The sequence below is a fragment of the Mytilus galloprovincialis genome, chromosome 12 (genome assembly GCF_965363235.1).
Source record: "Mytilus galloprovincialis chromosome 12, xbMytGall1.hap1.1, whole genome shotgun sequence".
Lineage (NCBI taxonomy): Eukaryota > Metazoa > Mollusca > Bivalvia > Mytilida > Mytilidae > Mytilus > Mytilus galloprovincialis.
In genome coordinates, this window is record NC_134849.1 from 20,764,274 (window position 1) to 20,780,719 (window position 16,446).

At 32.1% G+C, this 16,446-nt stretch overlaps 1 protein-coding gene across 1 annotated transcript; it reads left to right on the forward strand.

The window, feature by feature from the left end:
• Positions 1-39: 39 nt before the first annotated feature.
• On the forward strand, positions 40-13,651 carry LOC143053597 (large ribosomal subunit protein uL10-like). Its single transcript, XM_076226386.1, has 10 exons — positions 40-75; positions 2,895-2,990; positions 5,724-5,823; positions 6,940-7,015; positions 7,746-7,833; positions 10,090-10,236; positions 10,880-10,988; positions 11,382-11,458; positions 12,426-12,566; positions 13,412-13,651. Exons 2-10 carry the CDS (start codon positions 2,937-2,939, stop codon positions 13,565-13,567), a joined length of 948 nt encoding a protein of 315 aa, XP_076082501.1. The 5' UTR covers positions 40-75; positions 2,895-2,936; the 3' UTR covers positions 13,568-13,651.
• Positions 13,652-16,446: the final 2,795 nt, after the last annotated feature.

Sequence of the window (16,446 nt, forward strand, 5' to 3'; positions counted from 1 at the left end):
TATTTCCCTTGTATTGATCTAGGAGTGGTGCGCTGCAAACCACGTGTTTTTCTCTTACTCGCCATTTATATCAGGGTACGGACGTCAGAAATTACAGCTCTGATTAAATAATTATTTATCAAATACAACTTATGTCAAAAAGTTGTTAAGAAGTTCTCATTTGCTATTAACTAACAGTCTATCTCCTTCACTATGTTAACGATTACAAAATTTCATTGAAAATTGGGGTATTTTATTTAGACTTGGAAACCACGTGTTCGTAACACTTAAAAAAAAGGGGGGTGACATGAGCCGTAATTGTCATATTTATAAATGGTATTACGCATAAAGAAACCACTATAAACTCAAAATTAGCAGTTCATCCTATCTAAAGAGACTGCCATTCTAATACAACAGTCAGTGATATTGTTTGCCTTAAATAAATGGAGAATAAAGGTCTTTTTCTCCAACTCGTGCAACTGGTGGAGAAGAATCCTAATTTGAAAAACAAGGGCTTAAAATTATTCCCCAAAAGACCACTTTTTCCCGAAACGATGCAGTTTCAGTAGTAACTGCATGAATTCAAACTGAAAAACACTCATACTTTTTTCATGCCTAAAATTACTATGTGTGCAGATTTGAGGGTCCATTTATGTATCATCACTGACAAAAAGGGGTCTTATTTCAAAGCGAGGTTTGACACTTGAAATGAGGTCTGTAAATTTAAGTTTCAGTCAAGTTCATGGTTTATTCTACAATACCCAATTTGATGAAAATTGCGCATATTTTCTCAATTAAAAGGGTACAGGTAGTTTTGAAAAAAGCCAACAATATCGCTGACAATAATGATTTGAGACTTGATAAAAAGCTACCATTTGATTATTTTAAGGGAGGGGAGAAATGAAAATTTTGCCTTGAATCTCTTTTGTTGTAATCTTAATTGTATCATGCATTTTAATATTTTCCACTCGTTTTAGGTCCTTATCACAGGCACTCGTCTCAGAATTTCCCCCCCTATATACCTTTATATAACACAAGGTACTTAACTCATGATTTTGAAAAATGTCATGTGGTGACAAAATTCCATTAAAAATTCCGTGTCTCGGTTGTCAATCCGACTAAAACTTGTTATGCCGTAAATTAAAATTGATTTATCTTCACAATGCCAATGTTTATAACACGCCTACTGTTGTTTTCGGAATCATCCGTAGCAATCCTACCCAAGTTTGTCAATCGTAATTATTTCGTCAACGTACTCAAAATTGGCAATACACGTCTCGCAGTAAATGATTAATTATAAAAATTGTTTCAGAAAAAACTGTTAGTTTTCGTATGAATAGAATTTATCATACTGTTAGTAAAATTGTATAATATAAAGTGAAAAAAATCTAACAAGTGTTGTTTGTGGTATGTCTAATAAGTTTCAAATTTTTCCATGATGTCAGTGTCATGCAGACTCTCTCTTGACTTTACGTATGAAATGAAGATCAGATAACTTCGAGAATCATTTAGACTTTCCCATAAAATTGACCAATAGTAAACCGAGATATACAAGGAGACGTGATGCATTTATTGCCAATTCTTCAGCGGTTTGCAAAATTATTACGATTGACATACTTTGGTAGGATTGCTACGGATGATTCCGACAACAAATGTAGGCATGTTATACACCATTGTAAAGATAAATAAATTTAGATTTACGATATAACAAGTTTTAGTAGGGTTGACAGCCTATAGCTATAAAGCAGCATATAACGGTACTTCGTCACCACCTGACATTTTTCTAAAATGCAAGTTATGTACCTTGTGTTATATTGAGGTATATAGGAAATTTTTTTCTCAGACAAGTGCCTGTTGTCCTTACATATTTTTTTTTACTTTAAAAATTGTCATCCCGACTTTTTTTGCAGCTTCTCATTCTGAATTTTTTTTTTTATTTCTTCCTACCCTCCAACCCCTCAAAATCAAAAAGTAGCTCCCATTGCAGTGGGGGGTTCCAAAATTTTCAAAAGTCGGGACCGATTGACTGCCAAAGAGGGGGCCCACTCCCGTCATGCTTAAGTGATTCCCTATTATGTAGTGATATAATAGGCTTCATGGTTTGTGCGGCCATATTGGATAGGGGGCAGATTTCTTGAAAAGAGGTGGAAATAGTATGAAATTATGGGAAATCCTATGTGTTTCCATGCAACTGCTCTGTTTTAATAATGTTTTCCTGTATTTTTCACAACATTTTTACCTCAATTATGAAAATCTGCCCCCTATCAAATATGGCCGAACTAACTGTGAAGAGCCCTATTAAACATTTTTTTCCCAGAAAATGGGGGGGGGGGGGCAGGGCTCCTTGAAAAACCCTCTGAATCCACCTTTGCATTGTAGTATTGGTCTTCAAGAATTATTGTACTGTCAATTCGAAAGTTGTGATGGATATATTGCATATATGCCAGAACAGTTACCAGACAGACCCGAATATTCAATTATTTTTTTTTCAATTTCTGAAAAATAAATAAAAATGAAGTCCTATTTTGTGGAATGTGCATATCAACAATTTAATTCAGACTTCTGCAATCTGTTGATTTTATAACCAAAACTGTAGGAATTACTTGAAAAACACAGTACCATTGATTACGTTTTCTTAGATATTGAAGATATAAAAAATGCCAAGTGTACCAATGCTTTTTATTTCAGGATGTAACTATTAAACTAGTACCACACATTTACTCATTAAGCAATGCATTAAGCCTTGGAAAACAAATCTGTGCACTTAAAAACAATCTACAAAACATATAAATGCAACTGAAGTCCTTCATTGGCCATTGCAATGTACAACTAGTAAATACATGTATGGTTGGATAGATATCCTGACAATCCTTTTTAAACTATAGCTATAGTCTATGATTACTTCTCTTTTTTAGTCCGTCTTTAAACTGTAATCGGTACAATCCCTGAACCACAAGATGGTCAAGGAAGATAGATCAACATGGAAGTCCAACTACTTTTTGAAAATAGCAGTAAGTATAAATTTGTACAGTAATCACACCTGGTATCCCAATTGAAATCCAGAGCAGTGAATACAAGACTGCAAAGGGCGCTGAATTAAAATCTGGATCTTATTCAGTTGAATCTGTAGTCGCAAGGTTCAAGTGTAACCTAATTTCTCTGGTCTAGACTTGAGAAGGAGTCCTAAACAATTTCTGTATTAGTTTTCCATGCTGTGATGAAATAACGTCCGTTCTGATAGAATAATTGTTGATGTTGAGTCGTCAAGATTCCGTCCCAATTACTTCCAGGTGATCAATTAATGTCCTATCTTTTAACAGTTCTGAGCATGATTAACATATACATACTTAACAAATTACAAGGAGATTTCTTTCATTTATTTTTGAGGGTATCAACTTACAGAAAACTAACGTTTTTTATGGATATGTGACTTCATGGATTTGCCTAAGTCTGCATACAACCCAATAGAAAATTTGTAATGCTGAACAATAACCTGTTCCCACAAAAATTGGTATCCAACGAATAATAATGAATCCAAGGGCGGAGTATTTAAAATATGTAGGTTTAAATTTTCATACAGAATAGAATAGAATATCTTTTATTTCCATAAGAGGTACCCTCAAGGGGCATAGTGCATATACATTCATGACAATATATAGTTACAAACAATTACAAATACAATAAAGCAAAACAACAAAACAGTATGCTTTAAAAAGTTAGACATTTTAAATATTACTTACAGTATCCCAGTGTTATATTATAAATGTTTACTCAAGGCAGGTGTTTTGATAAGAAATAGCCAAGTTGTTTTAAAATATTAATAGACTCACAGTTTAATAGCCAAATAAATTTATTGACCATATCCAAGGAGTAAAAATTTTTACATTCTTTAAATATCAGATCAAATAACATATCTCTATCCTTAGAGTATACAGGACATTCTATAAGAAAATGAAGTTCATCTTCCAGTTTATTCAAATCGCATTTATCACAAATTCTTTGATGAACTTCTAATTTGGAATATCTCCCAGTTTCAATTTTAAGTCTATGAGATGAAATCCTGAATTTTGTGATAGCTTTTCTTAAATCAAAATTTTTCAAGATATTTAAATAATTTTCTTTACAAAATGATGTTTTAAACTGACAATATGTTCTTAGTTTTCCTTGGCTATTTTGGCTATAAGCATTTTCCCAAGATTTGACATAGGATACTTTTAAACAATTAAGTAAACATTTTCTGAATTTGTATTTACTAAAATTAATGAAGTTACTAGGCAGGTCAATAATTTTACATAAGTGTCTGACACTGCTATACCAACTATTGTGATTTTTATCATCTAAATCTTTAGAGGTTTGTAAGGCTTTATATAATAAAGAGTCCTCAGGCATATTTTCAATTCTAAAATGATAATTCAGTAGATTTTTCACAATACTAATATAAATAGGAAATCTACCTAGTTCAGAGAGTACAGCAAAATTGCTGCTCTTTCTGTTTACACCCAAAATAAATTTTGTTATTTTCATGTGTAATTTATCTGGTTCAAGATCTAAATAAATTTTATCTAAGACTATATCATTTCTAAATTTACTACTCTTTGGGTTAAATGTACCCCAAATTTCAGAGGAATATAAAGAAATAGGTTTGATCATGTGATCAAATAGATGTAGACTGGTAGTAATTTTTGGATGTGAACGAATAACATCTTTGCATAATTTATAATAGCCTTTTAGACTCTTTTTGTACAATTCCTGTCTTGCATGAGAGAAGACTCCTGAAGCCGAAAATATAAGGCCTAAATACTTGTAGTGCTGTACACATTCCAGTTCAACTTGCTGAAGAGTAAATTTTTCATAGATAAGTCTACCTTGCTTATTAAATACTAAAATTTTTGTTTTATTGGTGTTTATGTTTAAGCACCAGTCAGAGCAAAACTTATCAACATTTTTTAACTTAGATTGAAGACCATATGATGTGGTAGAGAGCAAAACAATATCATCAGCATACATTAAACAATTAATATTAATATCACCCAAAATCAGATCATCATCAACATTATCAATATATGATGGAAAGTCATTTATAAAAATTTTGAAAAGATTAGGGCTTAGGTTATCACCTTGTCGAACCCCTAATTTAACTCTAAAAGAGTCAGTTAAAATTTTCCCAGCTTTGACACAAGTTGAGCTAACATTGTACATGTTCTTTATAATGTTGTAAAAATTTCCTCCTAATCCCATCTGTAATAGTTTATATTTAATACCACTATGTATGACTGAATCAAACGCCTTTTTAAAATCTATAAAACAGGCATACAATTTTTTACCTGTGGAAAGTACCGAGTCAATCAGATTTTTAAGCAAAAACATATGATCAAATGTTCTGGACTTTTTAACAAAGCCAATTTGAAACTCAGTAATTAGACTGTTTTGTAATAAATATTTGTAATAAATATACAGAAGGGATAAAGACAAAAAAAACGCTGCCTTAAAACATGTCACCTTGCATGATTAATATCATAATTTTATTCTCTACAGATTTTTAATATTTCAAATGAAACACACTTTAAGTTTATTTTATTTGATTTGACCTACAATGTTCATGTTTCCAATTTATTTCCAGACATGCCAGATGCTTTTATAAAAAAAGTAATGCTTACAATGTGTTTATCTGATTATGTAAAGAATAAAGTTGACTTGAGTTTGAGTTCTGCTTATTAAATAACATTTCTTCTGGTTTTTTTCAGCAACTTTTGGATGAATATCCAAAATGCTTTATCGTCAATGCAGATAATGTCGGCTCCAAACAGATGCAGCTGATCCGTGCAGCTCTCCGAGGAAAAGGAGGTAGGTTACTGAATCATTTCATATAAGAGGGAAGACAGCAAAGATAGAATAACACTGACTATGTGATGGCTTTATATTCTGTTACAGATTATAAAAACCCTGCATAGTCTGTCAAAGTTGGACCAATTCATTTATAGCCGTGTTACTGATTATAAAAACCCTACATAGTCTGTCAAAGTTGGACCAATTCATTTAAGAAGGAAAGACATGAGGCTGAATTACACTGATCGTACAAGGGCTTTATAACCTGTTGAAGATGTTAAAAACCCTGCAAGAGATCTGATCATTCTTGAATCTTCCCACTATGATGAATATATAACATGTTGCAAGTGTAGTGTACACCAGTGTTAGAACCAGCAATGGTTGAACCCACTGACACTGACATTACCCTAAGAACAATAACTCTCCCAATAGGGATGTTTGAGTGGGATAATAAATAATTATAGAATAACTAATCGAAGAATTCAAATAAAGAAAAATATTCATCGAGTGACGGAACAACACATTAGTTCACAAATGCGCACGAGTTAATTATCAGTGTTTTTTTGGTCACTCACGAGTTAAATATTTTTTCGATATTTGAATTCTTTGATTATTTTTTATCACATTGGTAAATGGCTTTTTTTTATGAAATTAAAGTAGAAAATGTAAGGAATAATATCTTTTGCTACGCATTCACAATTTGTTTTGATCCGACGTTATTGATGTCAAGAGGAGTGAAATAACCACGTTTATTTCGCATGTGAAATCATCGGTTCTTATTTCACTAGGAAATCGATGTAATTTGTTGCAACCAGTGTAATAATGAAAATAATTATGAAATTAATTCCTTAATTGATTAGTTAAAAAAACAATGCGTGGTAGATTTTGAACTATAAGTCTTGAAAAATGTTTTGCAAGAAATTTAGTCAGAAGATGAAAAGAATAAATACTTGGATCTCATTGATATGAAACCAGAGCGATATTTCCAATAACATCTTGGAGGCTCGGGCATGTAATTATATAATATTCTATAAATAAATTTATTCAAATTAAAGGTATATTTCAGTTGCACTATGTGTTCAGTAGATTAACCAATAAGATGTCAACATACATCATTTAATTTTCTTTTTTCAGTTGTACTTATGGGTAAGAACACCATGATGAGGAAAGCCATCAGAGCTCATCTTGAAAAGAACCCAGACTTGGAAAGGTAGCTTTATTTGCATTTGAAGAAGAAAAAACATTATTTTGTTGACTTTTCAATAAATGAATATAAGAGGAGAGGTTTAATTAAAAACTTGATGTCCAAGAGGTTTTTTTAAGGAAAATTTATTATCCAATCGGATAGATAAAGTTAAGTAAAAATTTAATCACATTTGAATACAGAACTTTTAGATGCATTATGATATAAACCTTGTTTTTGTTTAAAGAAGTAAGTCCTCGCAAGTTTGAACCCAAGAAAGTTGAAGTTTAATAGACGGAAAGCTAAGGCGAATGTGAGGCAAGTGTTGCATATAGAAAGAGGATGAAGTCAGTATAACCATATTTTTTTCTGGTACTTGGATATACAAATTTGTATGAAATCATGTGACTTACAATACATATGGCAAGGTCTGTCATTCAATTGAACAGGAACAGGGTAATGTGTAGATGCAACTGTTTGGAGAAAAAAAGTTAAAACAATTTGCGTTCATTGGTATATTGATTTTTCACATTATAACATTTTTGATAAAGAATGGGGGGAAAGGTAGTCCATTAGTCCAATTTATTGATATGTTGTTTCTTGCGCAAGACTGAACATGAAAGATTTTTTTCAGAAATCAACCAAGATGGTACCGGTAACCAGAACTCAAAAGGTTCTGACTCTAAAGTTGAAAGTTTACAGTATTAGATAAGACTTTGCATTACTTTGATTATAAAATGTATCGTACTTCTTTCAGATTACTTCCCTGTATCAAACAGAATGTAGGAATTGTTTTCTTGAAAGGTGATTTGATTGAAGTCAGAGACATCTTACTGGCCAACAAGGTTTGTAAGCTTACCACAATTACTCACATTTAAATAAAGCAAAGTATGGAGAACATTCTTAACTTATTAATTTGCATGTGATCATTTTGTGATTTTATGGTGATAAAATAAATTTGCATGCAAAAACAGGGTGAAAAAACAACAGAAGAATGAATTTACATTAAATTATGGTGCCTGTATGAGGGTTTACTAAAACCGCTGAATTCTGTCTTCAAACATCTTTTAAATATCAATCTTGCTTCTTTTACTTCTTTGATTCTCAAATTCTGTTTCATTTTAAAATGTACACAAGTTCCAACAAAGATCATATATGCTGGTGATGGATTGCCTCCTTTATGTTTTTTTGGTTAAGGCATCGTGTAAAAACAAATGGTTTGCCTTTGGTATCTTTTTACTTTTGGAAACAACTGATTAAAAAAAAAAAGACTGTTTAACTGACAATATATCATTCTGGATTTATCTCCCTTCTCTAACATCCTCACTATGATGAAGACATAACATGTTGCGAGTGTAATGTACAACAGTGTTAGAACCAGCAATGGTTGAACCCACTGACACTGACATTATGCCAAGAACAATAACTCTCCCAATAGGGATGTCTGAGTGAGATACTATCGTACTCTATAACCTGCTATTAGGTTACTAGTTAAGCAGCAGATTTTTTTGAATAACAATGATAAGGGAGGGGAATCCTTGTTATTTTGCCGGATTCAAAATTTCTTTAAAAACCAAGATCAATATTAGATAATACTTTTTGCCTTTCTACATGTTGGAAATTATGAAATCGTATCAGCTGAGTTTTTGCTTTCTAATGGGATCATGGTCACAAAATAACATTTAAGTATATAGCCATTTTATATCTGGTAGAAAACAAATTAATCTATTGGAATGGATGTGGAAATTCAAAAATTGCAATTGGTGACTTGGTCTGCCCACAGACATTTCAAAGGGTTGTTGTCAGATTAATTGTGGGCTTTCTGACTATTTAAATGGATGTGTTATAATGTTCTAATAATGGCCAGTTCAACACTTGCCCCAAATTCTGCCATGCAAAAAATAACTAAAGTATCATGATATATCATATTTTCACAATGCCATTAATGATGAACAGTGATTGTCTGACTTATGATGTTTTCATTACTGAATCCTCTAAGAAGTTCTGAAAGGCAAGTTGCAAACTTTCCAAAAACATATTACTTAACACCTAAAAAAATACAGTCTACATTGGTTTTTTTTTTTATAGAAATGAAGAACGGGGTAAAACCATGCATCTATATGTATAATTTTGCTGATCTTTCAAACCTAACAGTTATCAGTCTTTGAGAGCATTATTCTTAAATTTAAAAATATTTTGGTAGAGTCCAAAATATTTTATATTTCTTGTCAATCAGAGTTGGAAGCCATCATGTTTTAATGTAAAAATGTCTTGTTAGTGAAAATATTGCTTGCCACATGCCTTTAATGGTGAACAGTAGTATCTGACTTATGATGTATTAATAAGAAGTTCTGAAAGGCAAATGGAAGATTTTCAAATGATAAATAGCAGCCTCTTTTAAAGGTTATCTTCTCTCCAGTAGCTAATGCTTTTAATATTGTTTTGTTATAAATAACATAGGTGTCCGACTAAATTTCCAGTTCATTAAAATAGAAAAAATCGTTACTGATGTTGCAATATGCTCTGTCAAAGATAACTTGAGAACATTTTAGCTGTTATGTTAAAGCCTGTGTGTAATCACGTGTTCACTGCTGTACATTTTTTATTTCAAAACTTTTTTTGGTATCAAGCTTACCTGGGTTATGTTCAATATCGTTACGGCTACATAGTGCTACATAGATTATGACTACTGAACGTGAAGCTAGCCTAGTTTCTACATAGATATTGATAGAAGTTACGATATTGAACACAACCCAGATGAAGGTTATATTTAAAACAAAAGTTTTTACATGCACAGAAATATGATTTTGGAGGGTTTTTTATTTGATCTTTGTTGCCATATGCCATTAATGATGAACATTTTCTGTCTGAGTTATGATGTTTATCCTCTAAGAAGTTCTGAAAGGCAAATGACAGACTTTTAAACGACATGACTACAATTGGGAATAAAACTATTAAAGTCGCATGCAAGACCAGCCCATAGTCTTGCTGATGCAACCAAGATTTGTGTCGCTTAACAAATTTGAAATCAATATAGGTCATTATATTTGCAGAGTTAAGATATATATGTAGATTAATATGGAGGGACTATTTAATTTTAGGTAAAAGCCCCAGCTAAGGCAGGAGCTGTTGCTCCCTGTGAGGTAAAGATCCCAGCACAGGCTACACAGTTGGGACCAGAAAAGACTTCTTTCTTCCAAGCTTTACAGATTCCAACCAAGATTACCAGAGGAACCATTGAAATTCTGGTAAGTTACATTATCTTCCATGGGAAGCATTTATACTCTAAATATTAAATCCTGACTAATGTTGTTGAAAGTTTTATTTGAAAATTATTGGGAATAGCCATGACTAGGCCATCAAAAAGAATAGGTTTGTTTGCCCAAACGCTACCTACCCAGAAAAAAGCTGCCAACTCAAATTCTTTTATTGTCCCGATTTGAGGAAGTTTTTTTTTTTAATCAGATAGGCATGAAGACTAAATGACTAATAAACACCCGATACTTCAATTTCTCTTTTTCAAAAAAAGAAAGAAAATGCCTACCTACCTACCCAATGTCTCAACCTTTGGGTAGGGTTTGGGCAAACCAAAATATTTTTAATTGTGGCCCTAGATTCTAAAAATGTGGACACACTCAACACTTCTAACACATTAAAATTACAAAAATAGGCATTCAATACTTATGATTACATTATTTTGCTAGGACCATAAAAACATGATTTCTATCAAGTTTTTCTATAATTAACCTGTGCGCTTTATTGTCGAAGCTTGTGTCATAAAAGTTTCATTGTTTATGAAATGAAGGTTTATTTCAGAATGACGCCAGATTGATGTTAGCCAATTATAATAATGAATTATATGTGTAATGTAATTATTTTTGAATGTTGTAGAATGAAGTGAACTTGATCAAAGAAGGAGACAAAGTCGGACTTTCCGAATCCACCTTACTCAACATGTTGAAAATCTCTCCTTTCTATTATGGATTGGGGATTCAAAATGGTAAATATAATTAGTTTTCTTATTCAATTTATAAATTTACATACAAATATCAGAACTACAAGGAAAGCAGATATATATGTTATGTTTTTCATCTGATAGATTTTCTCTAACTTGAACAAAATTCCACTAGAAGCCCTTGTAAATCTTGTTAGAATAAAAACATGTAAACGTGAATATTGAATTGAAAATGAGAAAGCAACCCAAACAAGAATAAAACACACAAGATCAACATGTACAAACATAACATAACAACATTTTGAAATGTTGATTCTTCACGTATAGTCAGCAGTTTTATTAGATGTAATTTTTTTTTTTTTATGGTATATTTTTTTTTGTTGTTTTTGGTATAATATTTTAAACATTGTTTTATAATGAGATTAAATTTTTTTGTAGTGTATGACAATGGTACAATTTTTGAACCAGCAATTTTGGACATTAAAGATGAAGATCTTCGTGAAAGATTCATGCTGGTATGTGTAATAATTTATTGCTGAAAACTTGTTGGGGGATCAACAAGATACAACACAACTTTTAAGATCAATGGTACAACTGATCAATATTCATAGAAAAAGATATAGCATTGACGAGTGGTCAAACTTCATCAGTCTTTTATTTAAACGAAATTTTTATTTGCTGCTGTACTAACTAAAAATATAGTGTAAGCTTCAGCACCACCTAACCTGGAGGTACCACACTACACATTTTATTTTACAGAAAGTAAGGAATATTGCTGCCTTATCTCTGATCATTGGTTAAATATAGATTTTATTTTACAGGGAGTAAGGAATATTGCTGCCTTATCTCTGATCATTGGTTAAATATAGATTTTATTTTACAGGGAGTAAGGAATATTGCTGCCTTATCTCTGATCATTGGATAAATATAGATTTTATTTTACAGGGAGTAAGAAATATTGCTGCCTTATCTCTGATCATTGGATAAATATAGATTTTATTTTACAGGGAGTAAGGAATATTGCTGTTTTATCTGGTCTTTAGATGTAATATTGCTGCCATATCTCTGGTCATTGGTTAAAATATAGATTTTATTTGACAGGGAGGAAGGAATATTGCTGCCTTATCTCTTGTCACTGGTTAAAATATAGATTTTATTTTGCAGCGAGTAAGGACTATTGCTGTTTTATCTCTTATCGTTAAATACAATATAGATTTTATTTTGCAGTGAGTAGGGAATATTGCTACCTTATCTCTGATGATTGGATAAAATATAGATTTTATTTTACAGGGAGTAAGGAATATTGCTGCCTTATAAATCTCTGATGATTGGATAAAATATAGATTTTATTTTACAGGGAGTAAGGAATATTGCTGCCTTATCTCTGATGATTGGATAAAATATAGATTTTATTTTACAGGGAGTAAGAAATATTGCTGCATTATCTCTGATGATTGGTTAAATATAGATTTTATTTTACAGGGAGTAAGGAATATTGCTGCCTTATCTCTAATGATTGGATACCCAACTGTAGCTTCAGCTCCTCATTCTATGGTCAATGGATTCAAGAGACTCTTGGCCATTGCTGTAGGAACTGACTTCACATTCAAACAAGCAGAGAAGGTAAAGTTATCCAAGTATCTTAATAGCCTAGGCAAAATAAAATAATATGTGTGTTTCCTATAACATCTTTGAAAATATTATGGTAGGCAGGTAGAGAATTCTTTTTATTTTACAATATTTTTTTTTTACATTGAATCTATGGGAGAAAAATTCTGATTTTATAACAGTGCTTATTGAAAAATGACCAAAAAACTTTCAGGTATTTCTAAGATTAAAATATAAGGTTGGTAGGGAAATGGGAAACATGAATATATTTTTATTTGGCCCTAATTTACATAATAATTATAACCAGTAAAAACTACAAGGAGATTAATTAATGTAACTGTGAATGTTTGCTTTGAAATTTTATAATGATGTTCCTGGTTTGGGCTACCAGTAAAATTTATATTCATGCCACTGGTGTACCTTCTTGAAGAACATATTCTCAAAAGCTTTATGTACAAGTCATTTTTCCGTCTTTATCAGGACAACACTTGTCAGTTGTCCATTACAGAAATAATGTCAACAGATATACCTCGCAGTGAGGTACAGTCACATAATAGTATTAAATCGGATGTAATTTCATATTCATTGAAATTCCAGCAGTGGGGAGAATCTTGGCAAAAAAAATGAATATTTATATATTATAAATGAAAACGTTTGACCTAATCTTAATAACTAGGACTAAGTTTTCCTGCAAATGGTCAGAAGTTCATTAGGCACTACCACCTCCTCCAAGGGTTAAAAGCTTGTCACAACAACATATTTCTTAACGATAAATGTGAGGTTGAACACCAATGGATCAATCTAAAACAGAATTGTTGTCTTTAAGAAATTAACAATTTTTTTCTTCTTTTTTTTTTCAGACTAAGGAGTATCTGGCTGATCCATCTAAGTTTGCTGCTGCAGCTGCACCTGCTGCTGCCGCCGCCCCAGCCGCTGGTGGTGGCAAGAAGGAAGAGAAAAAGCCAGAGCCAGAAGAAGAATCTGATGACGACATGGGATTTGGACTCTTTGACTAAATGTCTAGGAATTTACTTTCTAAGACAGTCAAAATGCGAAAGAAGTTACAACAGTGCTTTTCATGAAATAAAAAATAATAGCAATTTGCTTTCCCTTATTAGCTGTTTTAATGATTTCAGGGATCAGCGATCATGGTTGAGTTTTTCATGGTCCAGTCTCTTTTTATAGGACCGCAAAAAAAATGACTGTCAGGATTATCAGATATGACCTCATGTTGATGGTTCAGTAGATTTTACAGTTGGGTGCTTAGATATTATCCAGGAAATATCATCTGTATTTGGTGTAAGGTATGGTATATCTGTCTGGTAGGTTTTGTATCACCCTGATCTTTTGGATCCTTGGGACAACATCAAGTTTTCATGGTTTTGTCAGTTTATCAAATACTACAAGCAGATTGACTATATGTGGTGTATATATGATTCATACCTTTTTATTAGACCGCAAAAATTGAGAAAATATTTTGTCGTATATTGGTATGACGTTGGCGTCGTCATCGTCCGAAGACATTTGGTTTTCGCACTATAACTTTAGTATAAGTAAATATAGAAATCTATGAAATTTAAACACAAGGTTAATGACCATAAAAGGAAGGTTGGGATGGATTTTGGGAGTTTTGGTCCCAACAGTTTAGGAATAAGGGGCCAAAAAGCGCCCAAATAAGCATTTTTGTTGGTTTTCAATAACTTTAGTATAAGTTAACAGAAATCTACGAAATTTTAACATAAGGTTTATGACCACTAAAGGAAGGTTGGGATTCATTGTGGGAGTTTTGGTTCCAACAGTTTAGGAATTGGGGGCCAAAAAAAAGGTCCCAAATAAGCATTTTTCTTGGTTTTTGCACAATAACCTTAGTGTAAGTAAATAGAAATCTATGAAATTTAAACACAAGGTTTTATGACCACACAGGAAGGTTGGGAGTTGAGGTCCAAACAGTTTAGGAATTAATGGCCCAAATAAGTAATTTTCTCTGTTTTCTCACAATAACTTTAGTATAACTAAACAGAGATCTACGAAAGTTTAACATAAGGTTAATGACCACTAAAGGAAGGTTGGGATTGATTGTGGGAGTTTTGGTCCCAACAGTTTAGGAATTGGGGGCCAAAAAAGGGTCCCAAATAAGCATTTTCCTTGGTTTTCACACAAAAACATTAGTATAAGTAAATAAAAATCTATGAAATTTAAACACAAGGTTTATAACCTGAAAAGGAATGTTGGAATTGATTTTAAGAGTTTTGGTCCCAACGAATTAGGGGCAAAAATGGGCCAAAATTAAACTTGGTTTGATTTCATCAGGCCTTTACAATAACTTTTTTTCAACTTGTCCAATAGGACAAGTACATACGGTAACTTACTTGTCCGAATGAAATTGTTACTTGTCCAATTTTTTTTTATTAAAAATAATCTTTACATCTTAAGTTGATTAAAGGAACAAAACGAATTTAAACAATAGAAAAGAATTTACTTTTCAAAAATATGAGTCAAGTACAACTGAATCTAGTCATGTCGCAGGACTTAGGTTCTAGTTTTCATCAATGCTAGTCTCATCAGACTCTGCACATTAGGCACCATCTGATAGGCCTGTACACTCGTTTTTTTTAAGTTGAAAAAAGTCAATAAAAAGAAAAAGATGAGGTATGATTGCCAATGAGACAACTCTCTGCAAGAGACCAAATGACACAGAAACTTACAACTATAGGTCACCATATTGCAAGTATTGTTTTTTTTATGCAGTTAAGCTGCATTATGCGAGCACCCTAGATTTGTGTTCTACCCAATAAATCCTGAAATACTTGCCATTGCTATTATCTAGCTTGCTACTATGTTATATATAACTAATTGAACACTTTTTTAATACTTTTTATTCTGGATTACAAAAAAAATGACCAGAAAAACCTTAAATGATCGTCGATTTATCCAAAAGTTTTAATGTTACACATAGGAAGTAGTGCTTATTAAGAATCCTTGTGTAGTTCATTATGACTTGTGCTTTTAGCTAAGATGTCAAAGAACAATTGTATGAAATATTTAATCGCCGAAAATCTCTTAAGACAAGTAGTTTAGATTTCCCAAATGACAAAAGTCGTAGGAATATTGTTTGTCATCAATACGTAGTACAACTACGTCAGTAGTCTATTATATAATAAGTTCATGCTGTTGGCGGCAATTTCAAATTAGAAAAAAAAAATTTTCGTAGCTTTTCAATTTGAAGGCAGGTGTGCAAATTAGCGGTGGTCCGAGGTCCGCGACCTTCCACTTTTGCAAGCGGAATTTCGACTAGGATAGTTGGTTTCTAGCTACGCCCGACGTAGTCACCTTACATTTGAAAGAAAATAAGAAATTACTTTGCAACCCTTTTCACAATGTTCACCAAAGTCTCCAATTAAACGAGCTAAAAACTTATTTTTATCATTATTATTCTTGACGGCGATTTTCATTTTGTTCAACCGCTAGCTATAAATTGAGTAAAATCGTATCTGATTGACAAAAACAACATTGTAAACACATAACAATGGCGGCAGTGAAGACAAAATTTTACAAAATCGGATACGATTCCGGAAGCGGATAAGGGTAATTCCGGGTTTGGCGATCATTTACAAAATAAATCCAAGCAGGTGAAAAAATACATCTATGCATGGTAAATGAATATAAACACTAGTATTGTAAACCAAAAGATATATGTAAAAGAAAGAAAAAGCAGAAAAATATTTTATTCAGAAACTCAAAATTACTTTTTGACAAATTTTAATTTAAAAATCCAATACAACGTGACAGCTGGGAACAATATATCTAACAATATACATGTTCATGGTCACAGTCTAAATTTTCTTTACAAATGATAAATGATGATAATGCATGTGAGATGTTTTTAAAGTGTTAA